Source organism: Diadema setosum, chromosome 7 (genome assembly GCF_964275005.1).
Source record: "Diadema setosum chromosome 7, eeDiaSeto1, whole genome shotgun sequence".
Lineage (NCBI taxonomy): Eukaryota > Metazoa > Echinodermata > Echinoidea > Diadematoida > Diadematidae > Diadema > Diadema setosum.
Genome location: NC_092691.1, coordinates 13,074,742 through 13,102,629, shown reverse-complemented (window position 1 = coordinate 13,102,629; position 27,888 = coordinate 13,074,742). Strand labels below are relative to the sequence as shown.

The following is a 27,888-nucleotide window of genomic DNA, read 5'->3' as shown; positions in this document are numbered from 1 at the left end:
GACGTCATAGTGACGTCACGGTCGACTGATCACTTTGATTTTAATTCGATTGCCGTCTTTTGGACATGATACATATATGGTATGATTTTGACATTGATAGGAAGAGGACTTTTTGAGCTAATCCATACACAACTTTTGCGGAGAAAGAAGAAGAAAAAGAACTAGACTCGGAATTTGTCAACACTGACAAATTAGGTGATCCGATCTCTTGGGAAATCAATGATTTGAGTCCTGATCCCAATAGGCATGACTATACAGGTTTCATCTGTGTTGAGAGGACATTGGCCATGTGATGTTTGGAGTCTCATTTAGAAAAGGGAGTCAGACCTGCCATCTTTGGTACCGAATTCCGTATGCACTAACGAAGATACAGAATGAAGTGTATTTGACCTTTGACCCCATTTTGCACACCAAAGATGGCATCTGAGCAAAAAGTAGTTATTTTGTGAAATGATTCTTGTAAAATGGTCCTTGCGTGTGCAAAATATGGGAAAGATAGGACAAGTATTCACCAAGATACAGGATGAAACATTTATGACCTTTGACCCTAATTTACATACCCAAGATGGTGTCCGATCAAGTAGTTGTTATTTTATGAAATAATGTACGTGACATGAACTAAACATGTGCAAAATATGGGGGTAATAGAGGCTGTTTTTCTTGAGTTATTGCAAAGAAAGTTGCAGAAAGAAAGAAATATCTCAATACATCGAAGATAAGCTTTAATTTCAACCAAGTTTTTTAGCATGATCCAGACGTCGTATGAAAAAAAAAAGGCACGTAACGATAGCGCAAAGTCTCAGCTACAACATATTAAAATCTGGGAGAAATTCACCGAAGGGTGAGTGAGCTAGTGCTCGATAAAGACAATCATGTCAACTTTCACATCTAGAAAAATTCCCTCCCATAGAGATAACACGTCATAACGAAGATACAGAAAAAAGTACATATGACCTTTGACCCCACTTTGCACAGACAAGATGGCATCTGAGCAAAAAGTGGTTATTTTGTGAAATGATCATTGTAACATGGTCTTTACGTGTGCAAAATATGGGAAAGAAAGGACATGTATTTATTAAGATACAAGATGAAATATTTATGACCTTTGACCCTAATTTACATACCCAAGATGGTGTCCGATCAAGTAGTTGTTATTTTATCAAATAATGTACGTAACATGAACTAAACATGTGCAAAATATGGGGGTGATAGGGGCTGTCTTTCTTGAGTTATTGCAAAGAAAGTTGCAGAAAGGAAGAAATATCTCAATACATCGAAGATAAGCTTTAATTTCAACCAAATTTTTTGACGTGATGCCGACGTCGTATGAAAAAACAAAGGGCACAATTACGATAGCCCAAAGTCTCAGCTACAACATACTAAAATTTGGGAGAAATTCACCGAAGCATAAGTGAGATAGTGCTCGATAAAGATAGTCATGTCAATTTTCATTTCCAGAAAAACTGCACTCCCATAGAGATAACACGTAAACTGGTCAAATTTGACAAGATTACTTTGAATCCATTTTTACGATGTGATGCCGTCATCCAATCAAAATGCTGTTATTATATTAATGAAAAAGCATTTAATAAGCTACAACATACTGAAATTTGTGTGAAAATTGGCAAAGGATAAGTGAGATACGCTCGAGTGAACTTGAAATTTGATGACGTCATTTTGAAAATTTACTTTTTTTACTTTATCAAGAAATTTGATATCTTTTAGTCATTTTTTCAGTATCGCCAACCCATGAAATGATATGTGCAACTCATCAGCTTTCAAAATATATAAAGAAAAGGGGGGGTCACCGTCCATCCTGACGAGTAAAATCGGATTTAAAATTGGCGTTTTTTTGGCATTGTTGCACTGTATATCGCCATTGACGCGCGCGCGGAATTTCAACTTTGACGGGCCCGTATGACGTCATATTGAGTCGGATTGACTTGAAACTTGGTAGAAACATTCCTTGACATTTCAGACATCCGATCCGTGTGAAAAAATGGGAAATTTCTATTGCATATGAGCTGTGCGTGCGTATATGTGCGCGCGCGTACGCGTCCGTCCGATTTTTTCAATTTTTCAAAAAATGCTCCAAATGGTCTGAAACGTGTGCAAAAAAAATTTGAGCTCGATTTGAGCATACAAATATTTCAACGCGCGCGTACGCGCACTTTTTAATAATAAATGTGAATTTTGATAATATGAGTAGAATGCGCTTGACTTGAAATGTATGTGACGTAAATTTCATTGAAAAATTCCATTCCAATAATGAGATATGAATGAAAATGTGTTTTCATATAATGACGTCATAGTGACGTCACGGTCGACTGATCACTATTATTTTACTTGCGCTGTCGTCTTTGCGACATGATACATATATGGTATAAGTTTGACATTGAGAGGCAGTGCACGTTCTGAGCTAACCTCTGCACAAATTTTGTCCAGAAATAAAGAAGATTAAAAAGAAGAACAAAGAATCAGTACAGATACAGAAGGTGATCCGAGAGGATACTCGGATCACCTAAGAAGAACAAAGAATCAGTACAGATACAGAAGGTGATCCGAGAGGATACTCGGATCACCTAATAAAATCAATGCAGCTAGAAAGATATTGGAGTCTGATAAAAACAAAAACCTACAACATACATGTAACTTGAAATAAGGGCCTCGATGCTTCTCTGTGTGTGCTATCAGTAGAACTACATTTTGGTAGATTGAGCAGTACAAGACATTCCTAGTGTGAAGCAAGGAGGTGATAGCAGCAGGACTTGCCACTAGGCCCGTTCACAAACAACGAAAATCGAAATTTCAATCGCCATCCAAATTTTGATTTTTTTTTCGACCGTTCATACACAGAGAAAAATCGCACTTCGCAGCAAGGAAAGAACGATCAGTGGCCAAACTGCGCATGCGCAAATCTTGCATGACCGAAGACTGACCCCGCAGTCCCAATAGAGTTTCGCACGCACTGCGAACGATGGGACTAAAAATACCGATTTTCGAATCTCGATCGCGCTCACACACACGACGCTTGGTAAAATAATCGCGATTATTCTGAAAAATCGCACTAATAGTGCGAGTTGGATCGCAATAAGGATCGCGGTAATTAGTGAGATTTTTCTGTCCACACTGGAAAAAATTTCGAAATTTTGATCGCGATAAGAAAATCGATTTTTAAATCGCACTTTTTCCCTTGTGTGTGAACGGGTCTATTGTCTGTGCTGGCATCTGGTATACATTCAAGGGGGAGATAGTGAACAGTTTACAATACCTTGAGGCTGGAATTTGGGGAATGAGTCATAAAATCACACTGTTTATGTTGAAGACTGGTCTACAGGCCTACCTCTGCTATACCTTTCTGACTTTAGCAAGCTTTAAAAGAAAATAAACACCAAAGTTTCATCAAACAACTAAACATGGGGCACATTTACCAGAACAGTATGAGTGTAGGTATTAAATTCATAATCTGCTACAAACAAGAAAGAGTGAGTTTGTCTTAAAGGCATAATTTACCATTTGCAGATGAAACAAAAACCCAACATTAGTGCTTTAAAATAGTTCTAAAATGTGAGTTAGGGATAGAAACAACCACTGTAAAAATTTGAATCGGTATAATCAATGTCAAGTATTGTTAAATACACAAAATGTAAACAATAGTTATGATAAGAATGCTTTCAAGCGAAACCGTATACAGTTATGGTTTGTTGAGAAAAATGCTGACATCTCCTCATATTTTGAGCTTTATTGCAAAAATTTTATATGGTAGGATGTTTTGTGATACAACAGACCTACACAAATGCATCAAATGTGATATCTTGAACAGTTTTTGAAATCACTGCTCCCAAAGGTAAACTGGACCTTTAATTGTTTAGGTGCTTTTGCAAATTTGAAGCATATAAAATTCTATTTTACAGAAACCTCATCAAAGGTTTTACTATTCACTGACAGTAAGAACACTGAACAGTAACGACTTATAGTACCATCTAGGGTGATATTTATAAAAAAATAACAGCAATGAACCAGAAGCTTATTTTCTATGAAAGCTTGTACTATTCAGTCAGTAATATGCTTGACTTAATACAGCAGCAATCTCTGGGGAGTTTGAGGGTGTTGAGCAAAGTATCTCTTACCCATTCAAAGGGAAATTGGAAGGTACTTATGAAATTTTTAAAGATACACTAATATTTGCATATCAGTACATAAGAATATGCAAATTAGTGTGCTGATAATGTCATGACCTCACAATCTTCAATAAGTATGTTTAAAAAAAAAAAAAAAAAAAAAAAGTTTACCTGGAGCAAATTAATGAACATCTGACATTTCCGGCAAATAACAAATAAAAGTTGGGCACTAAAAGTTAATAGGTTTATCTAAACCTTTCCTTGGGACATGGACTGAAATAAAATAGCAAATGTAAGTTTATTTTTCCATGAACGGCTCAAAGAAACATTACAGTATCAGTGGTGCTGGTTTACCTTACGTGTTTATCGAGAGCTACTTGTAGACATATAATGCATGAGTATAAAGTGTGTTGTGTGTGTAGTTTGGGGTGTGCATAGTAATTGTTCAAGGGTTTGTACACAGTACATGATAAAATGTTAAATAAGAAGCTAGCACCACTGATGCTGTAATGTCTTTGAGCTGTCCATGAAAAAGTAAACTTTAATACATCCACCATTTTGTTTCTGTACATGTCCCAATACTTTCAGATGTTTTTAGGAAAACAAATCCCAAATGTCAATGTGGATTGAGTGAAAGCAGCAATATAAGTAGAACACATCTGTGAAAGTTTGAGGAAAATCAGACAATTGATTCAAAAGTTATTGCTAGATAAAAAGACTACAACAGTTCATGTCATCATTTTGGACAATATAATATATTGGAGAATCCCAAAAAGTCTAATATTTCATAAAAAGCACACATTCAATTGAATTGTTACTGAGATATGTTAGTGGCTGATCCAGGGGGAGTGCACTTGGGCATGCGCCCCCCTATTTTTTTTTTTTTTTTTTGGTTGCCAAAACAAAAGAAATAAAAAGAAATATGAGGAGGGGGCACTTGCGCCCAATTTAATTTTGTCTTTATGGGATTCCTAGATCCGCCCCTGTATGTTAAGGTTGATATCATTCCCCCTGCTCTCTGAAAGAGGAAAGTCACATTCTCTTTCATTATGCTATAAAAATGAAAATATGTTAACTTTTTTGTGTATTTCGTCTACAGTTATATTGTTCTAGACATGTGACATTGCATTCCAGTGTATACCTTTCTCATCCAGCAATGGAGGCACTGAAATTTTATTTAAAAAAAAAATCCATGACTTTTGAAAGGATTTTCCAATTTAATGAAACTTTCACGGATTTGTTTTGCTGATACTGCTACATGAACATGTCCTTCAAAAGCTCTGTTGATTCACATGAAGGAATGAGATTGGAATACTGATTCCAATCAATCCTTGGAGAGCACGACAGGAAACATGACATCATATAAAGGTGATTGTGTAAGTAGTGCAAACTTCCCAAGGGTATGTGGACATAATCGTTGTGTTCTAATCCACATTATTCCATGTAATAGGACTACCTGAATGGGGCTATAGCAGGATTACTGGGCTTAAAACCTGGCCTATCTCTAGAAGTGTGAATGGCCCTTGATGTTTATCTCAGTCCCAGACAGCTACTGTGACTCATCCAGTGAAGGCATTAGACTACTGAATATCCTTTGTCTACAGGGTAGATGCCCTAACGGGCGATGACAAGCTACCGTAGTTTGCATACTAGTTTGAAAGCGAAACAAGTTCACAGGTATGTTTAACTACCAATCTTAGAATAAGAATGATATACAATTTATTTCACAGTCACATGTTAACATAATCAATTCATTCTCTTTTCTTCAAGCTAATGGCATAAAACACACTAGACAGCACAGAATATTGGAGAAAATATTGGATGGAAATTTATCTGTGGGAGATACATGTAAGCTATGCAGTGGGGACACTGTGGTACTCTTTTGACTTTGAAACACAGTCCCATGTTTTGATTCCTATCAAGCACTCATGTCCTTGATATAATGCTTTTACCCATGATGTTCCTTTCATCCTGACCCATGAAATTGGATACCTGACCATGCTGGAGTATTGATGTAATACAAGCAGGGCCCTCTGGAAGAGCAGAGCTAAAACTGAAGAGGCTACCCTGGGTAAACCCACTGAAGACTAGTCCTGAGTATACTCAAAGAAGTGTCTATGGCCCTCTAGCAAAATCAGCTCATTCTCAACGGGTTAAAAAGGCCAAAAGCTTCTTGAATTCCCATACCAAGCAGGATATAACAATTTATCACTTTCCCACAAGCAAAATTGGGCAAGAAAACAGAGTCCTATAACTCAAAGTTAGCTACACATGTAGGCCTTCCAGAGTCATTTTCAACATGAATTACTAGTTCGAGGCTTCAATATAATTTCAGCTAAAATAGCTAACTTCCAGTCAACTTTAAGTTATGACACCTCACTACCAACCCAACTTCAACTTTGGAGGCTTTGCAGCTACACTACATTGCACGATTTGGACACAAGGAGCTGGATGTGTAGCTGGACGTGGTTGGCATGTGCAGGCCCCAGCTATACACGTGTTTCAAAATGACTTTACATTTATCAGCTCTAGAGAAACACATAGAAATGTGTTTCTAACCCCATAAAACAGCTTCACATTTACCAAGTGCCCAACACTCCCTGAAAGTTATTTGCAAACTTTAATTCTGCACTAGAAATGAGTTGATAAATGCACCCTTTGATGATGTAATATTTCTATTTCAACTCTATTACAACTCCTTTGGTGTGCACTTTTGATCTGAACAGTTATCTCTTTCTCTCTTTCTCTCTCTCTCTCTCTTTTTGTATAATGGATTACAGCTGTACTTTATTGCATCTTATGTGCTAGCACTTTGCATTTCTTGCATGCTGGCAAATTTCTGATCACACCAGTTATGTAATACCAGGGATCACCTACCTGGTAGTATTAACATTGTACATGTGCATTAGTAGCAACTAGAAAATTGTTTCACTACAGACTTTATAGGAAGAAAAACTATACTTTCGAGTTTGATTTCCGTAAAATTTTGGCAGTTGGAAAATGATTCTAACATCAAAAAAGGAAGCATGTTGTTTCCTTTCGCCTGCACCTCATTTGTGTCTTTTTTTTTTTCAGAATTGTATCGATTGTGCGTGTACGTGTATGTGTGTGTGTGTGTGTGTGGGTAGGGGTGTGTGTATAAACACAAGATGTACGTTTTAATTTTGGGGTCACTCCACTACAGTTGAACCTCTATTATCCGGCCTCCCTTTATCCGGATCTCTCTATTATCCGGACGCAATCTCGCCGTGATTTTTTATCTTTTTTTAATAATTACGGGAGGAAACACACATGAATTACATATACTTGATACATTTCTTAATAATTACTTAGGTAAATCATCCCAAGAATTTATAAAAGAAAATGATTTCCGCTTGCAAACACGAACCTCTATTTTGGGGTCTGTTACTGAGTGTAACAATGAAAAGGTCGCAGTATACACATTACTACATGTGGTACTACAATGGGCTACATCAGTACATGTGTATGTGTATGTACCATAGAGCTCTATTATACGTTATGTACATGTATAAAGCATTGAGTCTCCCATATCCGGCCAAATCCCTTATCCGGATGAGCCCCGGTCCCGACTTGTCCGGATACGAGAGGTTCAACTGTACTTTTGTTTCTATAGCATTGTTGATTGTAAATTGTTCGCATACATTCACGATGTATGTCTTTTTATGTAAAATTATATAAATCTTGAAGACATACCTCCTTAGTCCATTCTTACTATAGGCAACTCAATCGAATAGAAAGTCAATGGAGTTTTAAGACGATAGCTCTGGGAGGGTTAATGTGGACATTCAGGCACAAGTCAGCTGGAAGCCATCAACATTTACCACATCGAGTAAGAAATAATTCCAGCGTGATGTATTACCAGTCTACAGGTGTATCAAAGCTTTCAACCAGTTTCAGTCAAGTGAACTTGAAAGTTTACAGACACAATAAATGTGGTAAAATATGTACAGTGTATTTCAGAATTTATTTGTTGAATGTGACCACTAAAGAAGTGATGCTTGCAAAGCAAGTAATCATGGGATATACTGCTTAAAGTCCCCCTACCCTATGAGAATAGAGTGCCTGGTCCATAGGGCACATCGCACAATATTGTGTTCACAACCTGTTGAAAACTAGTCCCGAGTACACTCTGAGCAGGTGTATCTGGGAAATGGGAAAGGGTGTATGTATGGTGTAGCAAAATCTGTTCATCTTCAATGGTTTATAACACCTCCCAAGGTAGTTACAGATCTCAAAATTGAGAGTTTGCACACACTCTAACGAGATTTTGCTTCCAATGATTCGACAATACTCTGATTACAGTGCACTCCCATTATAACGAATACAGTTGTAATGAAATTCCGGTTACAACAAAATAAAAATTCAGGCTGCAACATCATCGGCTCTATGTATTTTTGTTGTTTATTTGTTCGGTTATAACTAAATTTTGATATAACGTAAGAAAATTGCTGGTCACGAGGACTATGTTTTAATGAGATTCCACTGTCCATCAAAGTGTCATGTTTGAAAGTGATTTGTATTCAACTTTTGTTTGCCTAATCTGAAGGGGTTTTCATTCACCAGTGTTATGGTGGAGTGTTGTATTTTATCCAACTGATTTACAGCTCTGTATGAGTAGTGACTAAAAGAGATTTCCAAGCAGGACTGGGCAACACTGGCTGCATTCCAACTTTGCAGTCGCCAACAATGGAATCCATTGTGTGGTTTCCTCTAATTGAACAGTGATGATATGGTTACTGGCAGACATCACAGGATGTGCTGTAGGCATCTCCTCACACAACAGCGGTATATCATCACTCCTGTACAAACAAATACCTGTCTAGTAAAGTTCTAACCACTAATGCAATTTACAGGAAATTGATTATTTTCTCAATCAAATGAGGCACAAGAGCTGGACTATCTTTTTACCTTCCCTGCTGATATATTAGATGAATTAATCATTTATTTGATTTCCACTGTGCACAATGGAATTGCCATCTGGGTATTTGTCTGCCATTTTAGTGAACTTTGAAATATGAGCCTGCCTAACAGGTTATTACAAACCAAGTGATCGTGCATTAAACCAGAGGTTATTCACCAAGCCACAGCTGATAGATTTAAATAGCTAGAAGCTCAGCTACATGTGCAAGTCTGATTTCATGACATTTAAAGGGTGTGTACAGTTCTGGGAGAGGTGTAGATTTTGCAATAGCTTTTAACGTTTCGCGAGGTATTCAGAAACCACTGTATGAGATGTCAAAGAGCATGCAATTCTAGGGGGTATTAAAAGTTTATTTGATGAAAATCGGTTTTGAAATGGATGAGATATCCCCAAAAAAAAGGTGAAACAAAGAGATCCTAATAAAGTTGTGGCATGTCACCTTTTATTATTAGCACTTTTTTGGATATCTCAGCCATTTGAAAACCAATTTTCATCAAATAAACGTTGAATCCTTCTTAAAATTACATGCTCCTTCATATTTCATAAGAGGCTTTTCATTATCTCACTTAGGAATGTTCAAAACAAGAATCTCTACCTCAACCAGTACTGTACAGTCCCTTTAACCATATAATAGGTATTCATATATTCATGTTTGGCAGGGGGAAAAAAAGATACTCTGTTGAATCTACCCTTCAATGTGAAATGACTGTCAAATACAAGTTTGGTGTCAGCTAAATTCAAGTTTATGGAGCTGCAAAAGGGATTACCTCATCAAGTACCAAGCAAAACTTTTGGACAAAGAAAGCTTCGTTTGCTTTACTGTGAGTCTGTTAACTCCGCCAAGGAAGGAGGACGAGTTTTCATAGACATTCCTTGGTCGATTTGTGTGTTTGTTCGTCTGTCTATCTGTTTGCAAAATAACTCACAAAGTTGTGAATGGATTTGAATGAAACTTGCAGGAAAAGTTGATTACATCACAAGGAACAGATTGTTCATGTCTGGTAGTGATCTGGAAATTGTATGGATGTTTGAAGGATTTTTTTTTCATCTTTGGCAGATAGGGTCAATGAACCTGGGAGTTAAGATGAGCGATTTTTAGGTAGATTTACACATTATATGCACTCTATTAAGCGTGTGCTCTGCTCAGTAAGAGGTGCCATGTAGCTGGAAGCTGATGATGTACAACAGACATTTAGGCTTCTATATTGGGAAACTGGGCAATTTTCAGCATGCGTGTATGGGTGGAAATTAGCTGCTTGGAGTTACATGTATATTTGGGCTGTAAGAATGAAGACAAAAAGAATGTTGAGCTTGGAGACCAATAAGTTCACTTCATTAGAAGAGATTTGTGTGTGTGTGTGTGTGTGTGTGTGTGTGTGCAATAAAGTTCTTTTAACTGCACTTCCCAACCTCAATTACTACACCTCAATCTACCATACATCAGTCTACCTGAAAGTATTTCATCCACTATATAACAGCAAGCACATACCACACCCACCTTTCACACATTTTGCCCAACACAAAATCTGTCAATTTCCTTCTGACAGGAATTCGACACACTGAATTTTGACCTTTGACCTTCATTGGTTTCTCATGTTTGATACTCTTGCTTTGCACATGGCTTGACCTTTTGTCCCTCACTGTCATATTCGGAAACAATTCACATGAAACAAATTGATGAAAGTGTGTATGAAAAACATCTTGCATTCAGGCATTAAACAGCAAAATTCTAGGGCATCACCATAGAAATTTTGACATGAACAAGATTTTGCCGTATTTCACTCAGTAAGCTGCTCTGACTCTGAAAAAAAAAATAACATAAAATATTCCCTGAGTGTGATGAAAACAAGAAAGTAAAAGTTACCCTGGTCTAGACCCAGCATTTCCCTCCTCAATCTAATCGATAAATTGCTCTTTTTGATGAACCATTTATTTCTAACCATTCCTTTAATCAAATGGCTAGTCTCACCTGTTTGGCCAGGCTTGTAGACAGGTTTGTCCGTTTCAATGAACATCTCGGTATTCACACCACTTATGGTAACCAATCTCTTCTCGACTACCTCAAATCCTTCCTGGGTCACCAGTGTCCTCCGCATCTTGATGACCAAGGTGGCCTCAATGCTCTCCTCTTCAATGGCTGGCACCTGCATTTTGGTGAGAGTAAGCACATCACTTCTCACTTCATGACATATCTCAAGTAAAGAGAAATTTTTGTAAATTTTGTCATTCATGTCTTAATCTGACCCTCCAAAAACTCTCTAGAGCTACATAATAGCCTATTCATTCTTATTTTCATTTCTTATCTCTTTAAAGTATAGTGAACGAGAAAAAAAGGATGATAATCATAAACAAGGTGATTTATACATTTCTGGAAAGCTTACGTCTCTAGGAATATGAATAATTGACTTTCAGAAGGTAAAAACGTCTCCAGAACGATGGAGAGATGGTGTTTTGAGACTCTTTTTAGACCACCAGAACCCGATCTGACGGCGAAATTTTGGTGACCAAAATTATGACGTCACGAAATGTGCGCTGTGCTACCACTCCATCCACACAGTGGGCTCTGTCTATGGAGGGCAGTTGCGAACGTGGTTCGTTTGGGGCATACGTATGGAGAGGCAGTGTGCCCGTTTCCATGTACGCCCCAAACGAGTTGTGCCCGCGGCGGCCTTCCATATCCGTCGCCTCTCCTTCGCTTCTTCTACCATTCCGACTTTGCCACTGTCACTATCAGTGTCACTGTCACTGTCATCACTAAATTCACTCTCGATGTCAAACTCAAAGTCTTTCCGTACAATATAAGGTAACAATTGGACGTTTTAATGTCTCAGACGAGAAAGCAGAGGCGACTAAATACAGGTCAAATATTGCATCCGCTCACCACGAAATACGTGCTGTATGAACGGCGGCCTCAATATCCCGCTGCACTCGTAAAGGGTTTTGTTCATTTCGTGACGTCATATTTTAGGGCTCGAAAAAGACGGCTGTTCCGGAGCGAATATCGGTGAAGCAAATCAGTCAGTTTAAACTCACGATTTCTCAGTGGGGCGAATATCTTTTAATAAGTCACATTAAAAATCTTTTTTAGGAGACATTTCCCTCTGCTTTGACACCTTCTCTTATATGATTTTCTTGATTTTAATGTCTCGTTCACCATACTTTAAATATACTTTTTTTTTCTTTTAACTCTCCATCTTGTATGCACATCCCGTTATAAATAATCTTCTTCCATGTACTCTGCTGATCCCAAAAGAGTGCATAAATTCAGCTCCATGCAGTTACAATTTGTACAATGATCTACCAAACATTAACGTGATAAACCAATGACATTTTCTGGATTTCATATATTTTAGGCCTGTTCTTGACTTTGTATACAGTTCTTCATCATCAGAATGTGTTGTCTTCTTGCAACTGTAACAAAAGGCCATTGAAGTGGACAGGAAGAGAGAAGCAATGACAGTCTTCATACCTGCATTTCGTAGCAGGCCATGCGGAACTCCATGAACTGGAGGGGCACCTTGGACAGGACAGTGGTGTTGTCCATCAGTCGAATGGCCACCTCCAGGGGACCGGTCATGTTCTGCAGGGTGATGCATATCGTCTCTGTCGTCTCTGCCACAAACACCTTCGGCACAATGACCAGGTATCCGGTGTCAAAGCTGAAATCAGTAAGGAAACGTCAACCCAGTGTCAAAAGATTGTATTCTCTCAAAATTTGTTCAAGAGTTGGGTAGTCAAGTACTAACTCTACTATTCTGCACAAAATGACCATATTTCTATTCGCTTAAAGTAGTTAAACTTTATACTCTTGACTATACCAATTATTACAGACAGCATGGCTATGGTAAAAGGATTAAGAACTATATTATTAATAATAATAATAATAATACATGTATACAATTTCTATAGCGCCGTTCTCCACTTTGATTAAATGCTCAAGGCGCTTTACAATAGGTACATCAAAGCAAACAGATTGAAAATACAAGTACATCACAGTAATAGAAGGAGATGAAGAAGCAGAAAAAAAAAAGACATGAAAGTCTGTCTTCAAAAGACACTCGTCTTCAAAATGCACTGCTAAACAGATAGGATTTTAAATTACTCCTGAAAGATGTTATAGAGCTTGAGTCTTTCAGCTCACGAGGAAGTGAATTCCACAGTGTTGGTCCAGCGTGAGCGAAAGCACGTTTCCCCCAAGATTTCCTAGAAAACGGAATATGTAAGAGACCTGAAGTTGAGGATCGAAGAGTTCGTGAAGGTTGGTATTGACGAAACAAACAAACATTGTAATCAGGAGCTGTTCCCTCAATAACATGATAAACCAAAAGAAGTATCTTAAACCTAATACGTTCCTGTACAGGCAACCATTGAAGACTCTTCAGGATAGGTGTGATATGACTGCGTTTACTTGACAAAGAAACAATACGTGCAGCGGCATTTTGTAGCTTTTGTAATTGGGCAATTTGCGAGTTTGGTAGATTGAAAAACAAACCATTACCAAAATCAAGGCATGAAGAAATAAGTGCATGAACAAGTTTTTCCGTGGCAGAGCGAGTCAAATACTTGCGAATAAAACCAATATTGCGCAATTGATAACGGACTGATTTAGAAATGTTGGTGATTTGATCGGACATAGCCATGTGAGAGTCAAACATAACACCCAGATTGCGACATGACTTTGACAGAGGAATATCATTACCTACAATCGAAATACAATTAATATCCAACTTATTCAAGTGAGATTTAGAACCAAAAAGGATAAATTCACACTTGCTGTGGTTTAGAAACAATGAGTTAGACCTCATCCAAGCATCAATATCAATGATGCAATTTTCTAGACAGCGCAGTGCATGAGATGCTTGGATTTGATGTGGTGGAAAAGATACAAAAACTTGTATGTCGTCTGCATATAGATGATACCGAACAGAATGCCTTTGAAATATTTTACATTACAATTAATACATGTACAGTTATATATGCCCTAAATGCTTGTAAAGCAAGGTAGGAGAAGGGCACAGAAAATCTGTTTTCTAGATCTAGTCACAAGATGGGACAAAAAAACAAACAAACAGGTTTATAGTACGATTAGGCCTACGATCCATCTGTAGTTGCTAATGGGATGAGCAGCTCTCAAAACCAATCAACTCAGCTTTTCATCACCAAGTTGGGACTGCCATGATCACCAATTTCAATTCGAATGGACCCATTTACTAACATATTCAAATCTTATGCATGACTCTCTGACAATGGTTTGTCTTGACAACCTGAAGGCTTGCCACAGGGTTGTCCAATGTAGCTACAACTGTATGTACATTACAATTAATGCAAACTGGATCAAAAGCACTGAACAGTGTATTTGAGGTACAGGTTAATAAAACAGCTTGTTACTACTTCAGGACGGAAGAAATATCCATGAATTTGAATATGTTTGTAAATCATTCTATTGAGCAATTTTTCAGCTCTCCATGATTAAGCTGACTTGAATACAAAATAAAAATTGAACAAATGCAACTAATGAAATTTACCATCTCCAGTATGTATAAAAGTTGTTGAATCTCAAGTGTTAGGCTCTACATGTTTAAAGAAGCAATATCATTGCATGCACAAAAACAAAAACAAATACACACACAAGAAAGTTACAGAAAAGGTCACATCATTGTGATCATTTCCCTACTGTGTTGTTCACTGAAAAATTCCAGAATGAAATTTTGGGTGGAAGGATGGACAATATTAAATGTTGTGATATTTGTTGTTGTTCTTGTTGCTGTTCTAGTCCACCACACTCCCTTGGTGTTTTGTAGGACAGGGGAAATACCACCAGTACAATGCTATTTTTGTTCAACCACAACTGGAGTGGCACAGTGGAGACTGTTCTCTCCGTTGAGGTTTTCCCAAGCTCCTTTGTTTGTGATTGGTCCCAAGGTAGAACAAATTCATGAGCAGTGAGTCATCGTTTGTTTCGCTCATAAAACCCCTAAAGAAAGCTATGGTGCACTGACAGACAGCCGGATCTATTACAACTTTCAGAGGTTCCAGGGTCAACCAAAATCCCAAGCAAAGTTTATCCCTACAAATCCCATCTTCCCGCGCTGAGATGTAAAGCCAGTATGACAAAAGGCAACACACTTGAAGTCAATCTACAGGTTCAGTAAATTTAGTGGAACACTCATAAAGAGACAATTCATTTAACAAAAGATGAAAAGCACAAACTGCCGTGTTAGCAGTCCTAGTTTGGACAAGTCCCCATGTCCGAACAACGTTTGGAAAAAAAAAAAAACAGGGTAACATTCCTTTCCTTGGGAAATGAAATCACAGGAGGGAGTACATGTAAGAGGTACAATTTGTAGGCCTACAACCTCAGCGAAGACATGTTGACACACTCAAAAACCTTTCTGTTTAGGTTTTAATTGCAACATACCCATTCACATGCGATCTAACCCAAGCAAAAAAAAAAACTTGATTGAAGAATTCTACAGTCTGGCTCTGCCATTTTCTAGCAAAGTTGTGTTGCTGTCAGATCTGAACACAATTATAGTTACATGTACCAAACACACTATTGAATACCCTGGTGTATTAAACCTATATTTGCCGTGGATGACTTTGTAAATGCCTTCCATGTTTTCACCATATAGAATTTGCAGTTTAGAAACATAATGATAGGTCTACTATTTCATATCGGTCAAGCACAGAGTCACCACAGAAGAAAACATTTCTAGATGTACGTTGCAGACGCCAAGAATACACGTGTATGCTTGGTAAATCGACTCACCAACGCAACGTGTATTTAAAGGAAAGAGATCTATTTTTCATCACAAAAAAAAAAAATTCTAAAAAGTACTTACTGTATTCAAATTTCATGTGTTAGAATTTATAATTCAAAATTGTGAACATTCAAGCAAGCAGCAATGTTTGTAAACAGAGTGTCATTGTGCCTGGACTATTGTGCAGCCGAACCTGAAATTGAAAGTATTTCAGTAGCAAGGGTTGTCTGGACATTGCCAAGGAAATGTATTGCTTATTACACTGGGTGGTTTGGGGTTAGAATTCGGCAAAAATCACTGCGCCATCTGTTCAACACTCACAGCATCGTTAACAGATGGGGTTAAAAAAACCACACATCTTCTTAACTCTGTCTGAATGTTGTCCACTAATTCTGGTCAGAAAAAGGTCCTTTAGGAGGATGGTATCAGTGACTGCAGGAAAAATGCTGTGAGAATCTGGACAGAACCCACAGAAAAGTCCTCAAACTAAACAACAAAATAACCTCACAATATAATGTACACCAGATGGGTACCTACTGACTGAAGGACAAACTGTGGCCATCCAAGGGAGCAGCAACAGGTGCACTGTACATGTAATGATCCCCTCTTCCTTGCCTTTCAATCATACTTCCTAACCATGATCTAATTTTATCATCAACTGGTAGGTATAGGCAGTCTACAAAAACATAACCTTTAACCACTTCCCAAAATTCAGACAGAACTCTGTGACAATTCCATCATGTGCACATTGTTTTGACTGAAAAACTGAATGAAGCCCCAAAGGAGGTAGCCCAGGGAGAGTTGGGAGAAATTTCAAATGGATCTGCAATCTCTTACCAACACCTATCAATTTTCATTTATTTTCATTTTTTTTTTTCATTTGAAGAAAAAAGCAGTACCCTTTATGAATACGGTTCAATACAAATACAACAGCTACAATGTAGATGCATTTTTGAGAAGTTTAGTTTGTCATCATTCTCAGGCTTTTTGACCATTTACAAGATAACAAATTGGCACTGATCTTTAAAAGCCATGCTGTTCATTGTACAACATACAAAACGTAAAAACATACAATTATCAGACAATTTAGGAATCCATTTTATTGTTGTTGTTGTTTTTCCCAGAAAAAAAAAAAACTTCGTGCATGCACAAAGTTTTCTGGCTGCTCTGATGGAAATCACCAGAAGATAAACGTCCATCCAAAGGACAAAAAGACATGAAATGCATTTTAACAGATATGATCATTATGTGTGACAAGGGCATTAACTTTTAAAATGTGTCATATTCAGGTAAATGACTTAATAGAAATTCCATATGAACAAGAAGGCCCCACTCTGTTTCTAGCCCCCCCCCCTTTTTTTTTGGGGGGGGGGGGGGAACAAGTCATTGTCAAAGTTATTGCTGTGCATGATATTAAAGTGTATACATGGTCAGTAAGATGTCAGAAAGGGGTCATTTAGAGGACATAGAGAGGTCAGCAGACAAAAACATTCTCATACAGGAAGTGGTACATTATGTCATTCACTGCAAGTGCAACATGTCATTCCTACTGGTGATAAGTCTAGACTGAAATGTCAACCCTTGACAATGCACAAAGTACAAACAAGGAGAGGCATTTGCAATGATGCTTAGTTGCAAAAGTAGTGACCATATACCGTACCTAAGAATACCCTTTCTTTCGTGCATAATAAAAACAGCAATGTTTGTGGCTTGTTGATTTTTTTTTTCTCTCTCTCCACAAGAAACGAAATAAAGTGTGAGGGAATCAGATGAGCGTGTGATGCTGCCAACATGATGGCATTGACAGGTTCACAGGATTACTGTGGACCAGCTTGAGCTGGGGGGGGGGGGGGGGAGAGAAATACAGCTGTACACTACTAGTATGTGTCACCTACTCAAAGCAGATCATGCACTTTGTCATCAATGCACCAAAGGGCAATGACCTCTTCCAGGGTACTTTTCTTTGAACGAGCGTCAGCCAGGAGTGGTTTGTAAAAACACTTGGAAGGATAGGGGTAAAGCGGCTGGCTTGAGTTGGGTTCAGCTGTCTCAAAAACATCAGAGTCTCATCATTTTGACAGTTGTGGGATTTAAGTACAAATCCACTTCTATAAAGGTTGATTTTCTGTGGACTATCCACAAACAGCTCTTGTCAACTACATGTAGCATGATGACTCACTTCATTTGCACTCAACACAAAAAGTTCAACTCTTCACAAAACAAAAATTATCATATAATCATGAAACAATACCAGTTCTTCTCTTGATCTCTACTTTCACATCTATCTCCAGGGAAGGCTTGTCCCTTAAAGAAAATAAAGGGAGAAGTGACTATTTGACTTAAAACAGACAATAACATTGAGCTTTACAGATTCTGTATAACAAAAATGTCATCTAGAAATGCATTTATAAAATGATTTCTTCCACAATATTTGTGGTAAATTACATTGAGATACCATGAAAATGTTTGCTTTAAATAACAAATGCTGAGGAAGGCGGCTACAACATACATTTCAATAGGGGGGTTGGGCTGCAGCCCACTCATTTTTGGGCTCTTCAGAAAAAGAAACAAAAAAATCTGCAAAAAATTCACAACTCAGCCCCCAACCCCCACTAGCCCTCAGCCCCTTAATTTAATAGATTCAATAGGAAATGTTCCATGGCACCTTGATTGGTGATTTGTTTCCTTCAAATTGCTGCCAACCCCCTTCTCAGCCATACAACTGTCTCTCCATCATAGCATGAAGCTGTCAAAGAACAAGCATTGAGCCCAATAACAAGGGTCCAGGATCCCAAATCTATTGTGCCACAACAGCCTCACAGGTGGAAAAAAAAGGGGTGGGCTATGTTCGTATCACAGCAAAGAGCATGAAGGTCAAGGTGAGCAACTCTCCTCTTGCTATGACATTATTGATAGATTCTCAGAGATGCAGACTCTGTTCTTTACCCTGAACACCTCCATAATTGGCAGCTCAGTTCTTCTACCCCATTCCCACCCCCCCAAAAAAGTAGTGTTGTGGCTCAAATGGATATGTTGTATACATGTAGGGCATACATACATTGTATGACCCAACAATCATTTTGAATAAAATATAATGGAAATTTAAGTGCCATTGGTTATGAATGCATCTGACGTACAAATATGTGTCAACTTGTACAACTTACCAACCATCTTTCTAAGATAAGCAACATTATGTTGAGATGACTCTTGACTAAACTGTATAATCATGTGACTCTGAAAAAAAAAGAGTCACTAGACACTGATTTTTAGTTAAGGGCAGATTTTAAAAGGGCAAATTTTAAAAGAGCAGACTCTATGCTTTACTTTAATAACTCCATACAAGTGGACTTTCCTAACCTATCTAAATCATGGGAAGAAAGTCCACACTCTGGAAAAGTGTCTATTTTAGAGAAAAGAGGCTTTGAGTTTTAGAGTCCATTCAAGTGTCTATGTGGTAATCTTACCATGGACCTAAAACAAAAAGGTTCATGATCTTACCAAGCCGTGCCCTGTGCAAGGGGGGGGGGGGGGGGGGGACAGGATGCGAAACACCATAGCCAGAGAAGAGTGTGTAAAGGTTTTTATGAAATGAAAAGGGCCTTTAAAATGTTCTCAATCACACTATTCTACTGAAGAGTATTCTAGAAAAACTGCACAAAACAAACAAACAAAACAGAACACAATTTCCCATTTGTTTAATGATATTTCACTTTAGAGATGTAGAAGAATCACTCTTTCACAAACTATAAAAACATAAATATAACTAGATTCACCCACTTCACCTATTTTGAGTCCTCATGTAAACTCCAGGCTTGCAACTTTTTGTTGGTTTCGTGATTAACAGTCATTATAAAGGTCCTGGGTAAATTGTCATGGTCAAATTATAAACTTGAGATAATTCAATCCTGGAAGGTAAAAAAAAAATGGTTTAATGGCAAAACAATGACAGAATTTAAGATCTTCAGCTGATTTAAAATACAGTAACAAGGGGTTGTCAGTAAAGGTCTAATTTCAAGCTATAATAGCATAATATTTTTACACATTACAACAGTGCAATTTACTCAAATAGCAGCACACAAGGGAATATTTGTCAATTTCTTCTTCTTCTTCTTTCTCACAGTTTTCAGAATTTATCACAAGCACTGATTTTAACTGTCTAGATTTCATTTCTTCAAGTTTTTTTTTATTATTAATGTTATATATACAGGGTATGATACGAGAGAGTTAGTCACAGTACTGCTTTGTAAAGCTAATATACAGTGTACCTACACATGTAGACCTATGTCTACACTAAGTGTATGATGTAAATAACCCTGATATCTTGAATATGACATGTCATATTAAGGTGCACATCAACTATGAAGTTTTCCATCAGCTGAGATGAAGCTCTGGAAGGCATGATTTGAAAAACAGATGTCCTCTGGCATGTGGCTTCATGGTCTGTTTAGACCTACTTCTACTCCTCTCTTTTCCTTGTCCTCCCACCACATGCTCATCTCTTTTACTTTCCAAAGATTTCTCATAGCTTCATTGATTGCATTCACAGCAAAGTCTTCCAAGTCCCCCCAAAAGTAGTGCTCAGACTTGTGGGCAACAATGGAGTTTGTGTACCCTTGACCAAGCACTGATCTTTCAATGAGATCGGAAACCACTGCTTCTCCAATGACGGCTCTCTGCATCTGTCACAACACTGGAAAGGGCTGCACCATCATGAAAGCTAATGGCTGTCAGAAAATTTGATTATGGTGCATCTAGACGGTCTTAAAGAGTAGGGTCAGAGGGTTAAGTTCTATGACATGATAAGTACAGCAGCACAGCATGAAGCAGAACAGAGAGCATGGGACAGCCCGGCACAAGTCATGTTTTCCCAACTTCTCAAAACTTTCATTTCTGGCTTTTTGCTTGCTCTCTTGAAGGATTCCCACTTAAAGAACTATGATTCAATTTTCCACTCTATATATCCTGGTGATGTCCAGCAAATTCTCAATCAAAGAGAATTTTTGCACAATGCATTATGGTACTGTAAAAGTGGATATTTTCGCACTACTAATTTGTCCCTCGGCCAGGTGAGATCATGAGTTTCATGTGTTTTTAATTCCGCGAAATCAAGACATCAGTTACTGGAACATGGCGAGCAAAAAAAAAAAAAAAAAAAAAAAAGGCATGCTTTTATTTTTGCCACTGAAAATGAGTATGCTAGCACTGATTCTCATGTATACATCAATCTGACTTGCCAGTACGATCCACCATTTCAGCAAAATTTTGCATTTCGTACGGAGAATGCACGATAACGTGGCACTGCCAAGCTCGCAGGACACCGCAGTGTTAAATGCTATACACACATTGATCCTTGGATCTGTGTATAGTGACAATACTTTCCTATGACAGCCTGTGCCATGGAACTCTCCATGTGGCTTCCAGATTATCACTGTGATACATACATTGCTAGATCTGGCATAATTTCTTAACTGACATACAAAATGAAGGCATTAACTTTGTTAGGCGAACTCTTCTTTCTTGCCTCCCAAATAGTTTTATCATACCACCCTACCCTTGCTAGCTGAATATGCACAGATGCACTTATAAAGTTATAGACCTACTTATAGTCCCACAAGCATCAGGCAAAGGATGGGGTACATGGATGATTGGAGGGACAAGAAAGTTGCCCTTTTTGAATATTCATATGAACATCTAAAATTTGAATCAACTGCTATAATTATACTGAAGATGTCAATCCACTATGACAGGGCTGCCAACCTTGAGTGAGAGTTTGGCGTGAGACACTGCGAGGGAGCGGAGCGACCTCCTGGCTAGCGCCTGGCGGCCTGCTGTGCGGCCATACGTACGTATGTACTACGTACACAGTCAGTGTATGTAAAGCGATGTAAAGCTCACGTCATAGCCATACATGTACTGTGATTTGCCAAAAGTACAAGCTACGCTCACGTGGTATAGGTAGAAACCAATCGTAATCCAATAGCTCGTCTTTGCATGCGAACCGAAAATGATTATTACTGGTTAAGCTTTACAGCCACGCAAAAATCTCGAAATTTTGGGCTTGGGCATATCGATATTCGGAACATTAGAGAATATAGAGATATATTTATTTTTGTAGTCATGTACATTCCATTTTGGGGGTTTAACGGTTAGCGTGAGATTTCGTTTATCAGAGTGAGACAGTCAAAATTGGTTGAATTGCGTGAGTCTCACGCTCAATGCGTGAGAGTTGGCAGCCCTGCTACGACAGACATCTTGTTCATCCTAATTACTCTCTTTGCAGTGGTACAGGCCTTCTTGTACTATTCTACTCGATTAACAAAAAACAAAGCAATAAATCACTATACGCCTGATTTCAAAATTGAAATGATGAATGAATAAACACTCAAATGCCAATGGTCGGCAATGGCCTTGTTCACACACATTTGAATTATTTTGCCATTTAGAAAAGTGGTGTGAATTACTTAGGGGCCTACACCCAGGTCATCACATATTCACAGTTGTTTCATGAAAAAGGTTGAACTAGACATCTAGCTGGTTCCAATGACAATGTAGGAAACCTATTACGTATTGATCGATCGTGACCTCATTTCATCCATGAATGCTTTAATCGCCACTGATACACTCTGCGTGAATTAGTAGCTGTAACATTTTTATTTTATTTTTTTAACACAGGTTTCAAATTCACTCAGTGTGCCAAGTGCACACAAAATAGCCTAGATTCTATATCAAAATGGGAATCCAGTAGACTATTATATCGGAAATACAATAAACTATAGTATAGACTACAGTATCAATTCAAACTCAGCTGGGCTGATGTTCTTCAGTATAGACCCTAGAGCTTCATGGAGAAACTAGTACAGCAGGACCAACACAACTCTGTTTATACTCTAACAGTATTAGTAATAGTTCTAAAATTTCAACAGTTAAATTGTTAAAGACTAGCTTTTCAATTCAGTAATTGCCAGTAATATTTTAATTTTTCAAAATTAGGCCAGAGATATTAAGAGACAACTAAGACACCTTGTATGGAAGGTCTAGAGTGGGATGCAGCACGTCTTCCGAAAGACGGAGACGGAAAGATCAAAACAAGTTAGAGTTTTCGACGCAAAACAACGCCTACGCAATTTAAAGCTCTAACTAAGGCCAGCGGGACCCCGGCGTACCAGCACACCAGTACTTACTCGATGCCAGACGAACTTGAAGACTCAGGCGGCGGCGACTCAGTGGTGGCAATCGTGCCTGCGTGTGTTCCTGTCGACGCGAGCAAGGATGCCAGGATCACTAGAATCGGCCCGAAAATACGCGCCATGCTGACACGTTCACACGTGGAGCACCTCTGATCCTCTGTCAATTCCTCACTTGTCAGAATTCAATGAAATCAGCGTTACTGACAATTTTCTATACCTCAACTTTGTGGAAATGGTGTGTCTCCGGTCTTCGATGCAGTAACCGTAATAACCATTCACTTCATCACAATTTGACAATTCGGCCGGATGGCCAGATAACGCACGCTAGCTAGCTGTACTCGTTCTCAGGAGTTGGCGTGGAGCGGCGGCGTGCACTGATACGATGAAAACGCAACGGAGGATATTTCTCCTTCCCTATTCGCGACAGGCGAGGCCCGCATCAGCTGGGAACGAAAGGAATCAACGAAGTCGAATTTCAATGTGTGTAATCGCGCGTGTCTTGGACCGTAGCGATGATTGGTCATTGCAGCCAGCGTGTGTCAACGGTGTGATATGATTGGTCAGTTATGAAAAGACGTAACTTGTGTAGTGAAAAGTTACAAAACTTTTATAATTATTTCGTTCGGTCGAGTGAACACCGAGTTGTTGAGGCGAGGCGTACATCTTCTTTATATTAATCCATTACTGTAGCGTCACGCATTGTTGAAGCCTTCTGAACAAACGATGATGGAACATGGATTTAGCCAACATTTCACACAATTCCTAACTTTTGAATTGAAAGCCCGATTTTCATCAAACTGTATTCTGTATTATTCTTTTTATGTGTTTGCATTTCCCAAATTCCAACACATAGGGTCCTAGTGTTGGGTGGAAATTTCCCTTTAGTTGTTTTACCAAACTCTTTGTCATTTATATTTCCTAAATCAAACAATACTTTCTTTTTCTATTTCCCTCTGACTTTCTTTCCAGATTGTCCTCATTCGCCCATTTTCTTTCATATCTGTGTGTATGTCTTTATTTTTGTGTGTAGTTTTTTTTTTTTTGCCTTCAGATTGTACTTTGTTCTGTTCAGTTCAATTTATTTTCATATTTCCAGTCGTTTTTCCCAAAGAGATAGCAAAATAATTCACTGACACAGATAAGAATAGAGGTATACTGCCATGTCTTTTATTGCATCAAATAAAGAACATACTGAATAAAAAAAAAAAGTTAACAGTCATGTCATGGTATAAAGGTGTCTCCAAAAAAAAAATGAAATGACAGAAATATGATGCAGGGGCGGCAGGGGTTTTCCAAAGTGAGGAGCTGACTTTATGGGAACAGGGACGTCCATTCGTTTTCAGGATGGAAGGAGGGGGGACATTTTGGGACCACTTCTCTACCAAATTAAAATAGGCTGAATAGCCCCCCCCCCCCCCAAAAAAAAAAAAGAAAAGAAAAAAAAGTTGCCATTTCCCTCCCAAAATCGCCCGATAAGCAAACACACACACATAAACACACACACACACACACACACAAACACACACACACACACACACACACACACACACACACAAGATCAGACCATCTGTATTCTGCAAAAAAAAAAAAAAGGGAGGGCCGAACAGCAGTTGTATATTTTCTGCAACAAATAAGGCGGTATGGGGGAGGTCCCCCCCCCCTGTTGCGCCTGCTCTGTGATGGTGCTTACATTATAAAAATCTAGTTTGTAAAACTGTTAGTCCCAAAGGTGTGAAAATGATGGAGAACGGGTTAGAATGTCTTGACCAACTAAAATTATTCCGATGTCTATTGATTGAATCATTTCTTTATTCAAGAAAATGTTTAACATACATAACCATGTCAATTATCCATTTAGATAATTGCACGTATACATCGAAAGTTACAAATCACAATTTTAAGAACATACAATGCAAATGACATCCGTGAAATTATGCGCCGATATCAACAATAATGTTTAACATTAACAATCATTATAACAATTATATCACTTCTATAAACCAAAAATATATGTCGGACATACATGGAAACTTTATGCTCCGGACGGACCAATAATCGATGTTCTGCATTTTTTTTTTCACTGATTTCGTTTTATAAAAAACCAAAAACTTCATTAAATTTCCCACTGAGAAAATATCCGTGGTCCTAAAAACTGATGTTGGCCTTCTTTCAATAAATCTACATGTACTATAAATCTAAATTAACAATACAGGATGTTACACTAACACACTAATACATGTACACTAAAAATTAACAAACTTCAGCATTTTGCAGGCTTTGGGGAAAGACCCATGGACTGGCAGTGGGAGTTGAGTTCTGATATGTTTCACTTTTTTTATCAAATCATTGATTTGATAAAAAGTGAAGGTTTCTCAGTGCCTGTTTGATCGATGGAGCACTATCCCTTACACTAGTGCATGTACAGTATATATTATACAGTAAGTCTGCACGAGATGAGTGGATGGGGAGATACTCTCAAGTCGATCAATAAACACGTGACTGCAACCTAAGGAGGCACTTTCATATAATCAAAACCCGTCATCAGTGCATGCCATTGAACAATTTGACGTTCATTGGGTACAGTCTGACTTTCAAGCTGAATCTTGTTCTTGCAGCTCTCAGCTCATGAGCATTACTCTGGTATATTATGATATTGAGCAAGAGATGGCGCTATTTGTTATTAAACACCAACTAAATGGCTCTATTGAACAAGTGCTTGCCTGACTTTGCTGCTGCAGCTATTATACTTCTAATGATGGAAAGAAAAATGACGCCGTGCCCTGCTTGCCAGTGGACATTGTATTGACCTTGAATCATAACAGTTCCTGGAAAAAGTAAAAATTCTTTCTTGTTCAACTTAAAAAAAAAAACTTAGATAAACATCTAAATGTACATGAAATTAGAATTAGAATTGCTACACTTTCCCATTTTAGTGGTACAAAAATAATTTTATGCTTTTTTGTTGATTGACATCGAACCGGATGGTTATTTATCATAATTGTTGTGACATAACTTATTTCGCTTTTTACTGATTCACACTATACCAAGAATTAGAATTGCTACACTTTCCCATTTTAGTGGTACTAAAATAATTTTATGCTTTTTTGTTGATTGACATCGAACCGGATGGTTATTTATCATAATTGTTGTGACATAACTTTTTTCGCTTTTTACTGATTCACACTATATAGCAGCCATATTTCATTTTTTTTTCTGAATAAAGCGATGTGTAAGAAATTGCTGCCCAACCATCCCCCCACAAAAAACAAACACACACACACGCAACAATAACAGTTTTCTTGTACTTTGTAGCTTCTTTTGAATCACTGTGACTATGATATGATTTTTATTGTATGGAATATCAACCAGTAGTACGTATTTTTGTTAACAATGCATCACATTTATTCATTTTGTTTATCCAGTGACTACTTTAGTACCCACAAAGTTGCCATTTGCATCAAAATTATGGAACGGCTACACAGGGGCGTCTTTGATTGTCACGTCATTACATTCCCTGACATTATCATGCATTGTACTTTATGTCTACCCAGTCAGTTATTGACAATCTTTGATGAAAAAAAAAAATGGATTTGTCCTCAAAAGGCGACGGTGACGTTTCCTTGGCCGGCAGAAGCGCCAGAAGGATTAGAAGATAATGACTACTTTACAGGATACACAATGCCTTCGTCAAGTGAAGTCAATTAGACAAAGCAATTAAATTATGTTTGAATTTAGGACGAAAAACAAGAAGTTTTCTTACATGTCTATAATTTTCATGACCACAGTTTATGTAGAACAACAATACCATCTCTGATTCATAGAAACGCCCCAAAGTTGAAAATAATAAAAATACTTGTCCTTTGTGGATTTTCATGATCCTTGCCATTGTTAGAACATGGAGCTAAGAAGAAGGAAGTTAATGGAATATGAAAACTGTGAGTGTGCTAACATAATTACAAAGGGTAGTAGAACACAGAAACAATTTGGCTCCGAACACTACCTGGATTTCTTCCCATTTTCAACTGCAAAAAATGGACCCATGAATCCTAAATGAATTGCGAATTTTGCGAGGAGCCAATATTCGCGAAAGGAAAATACACTTGGAAGTTTTTTTTTTTGTTTTTTTTTTTTCTACATCATTCGTGTACAGAATGCCACTGGCAGTTCGCGAAAGTTCCATGCCGCGAAGAAGGCTATCAGCTCAAATTTGCGAAAGTTTCATGCCTCGAATTTTTCTGGTTTTACAGTTAGCAACACTGTATTTATGTATCTTAAGGAGCATGGCAACAGAGAGAGGCTAAAGGCAGTGTCACACCGTTCCGGGCAAGCTACGCGGGCTTGTGGCGAGGAGGTAGTTTCCAGCACGTAGAAGATTTTCAGCGGGCGAACAAGAATGTTTGCAATTTTCATTCATGCCTTGTCATACCGTACCTGGGGAAGTTTTGCGGCTTGACTTGCGGGGAAACAAATTTACTCCCTGGAGCTCTCCGCAGTTGGTCCGCACCTGACAGTATCTAACGCGTATCTCGCCTGTAGTTGCCCGGAGGTGCTCACGCAAGTCCGATTTTTGAGCATGACCAAAACTTTTTCCGGGTGAGTCGCGGGAATGCCCGGAGAGGTCCACGCAGAACACCAGTATAGTAGAGGCCCTTAGCGGCAGCACTTCCAAGGCAACTCCCACGCAGGTACTTCGCAGTCCCGTGATGCAGCAAAGATAATGAAATGCTGTGGGATTTCAGCCATTCAAGCCATTCCATCAGAGGAATTCCTTCACTGAGTTGTCAGCCCCCACGCGACTGGTACAAAGGTCACACAGTATAACGCGTCCAGCAAGTAACAAGACACTCGCTCAAATCCTTTTCCGCCTCAGAAATGTC

At 38.3% G+C, this 27,888-nt stretch overlaps 1 protein-coding gene across 1 annotated transcript in view; it reads right to left on the bottom strand.

The window, feature by feature from the left end:
* LOC140231065 (pregnancy zone protein-like) overlaps window positions 1-23,300 on the bottom strand; it is a 148,399-nt gene extending 125,099 nt beyond the window's left edge. Inside the window, exons 1-3 of the mRNA XM_072311217.1 lie at window positions 23,006-23,300; window positions 12,533-12,722; window positions 11,033-11,207 (exon numbers count right to left, since the gene is read on the bottom strand). Coding sequence (XP_072167318.1) covers window positions 11,033-11,207; window positions 12,533-12,722; window positions 23,006-23,133 — 493 coding nt within the window. The 5' untranslated portion in view covers window positions 23,134-23,300. The remainder of the gene's footprint in view (window positions 1-11,032; window positions 11,208-12,532; window positions 12,723-23,005) is intronic.
* Between the last annotated feature and the right edge of the window lie 4,588 nt (window positions 23,301-27,888).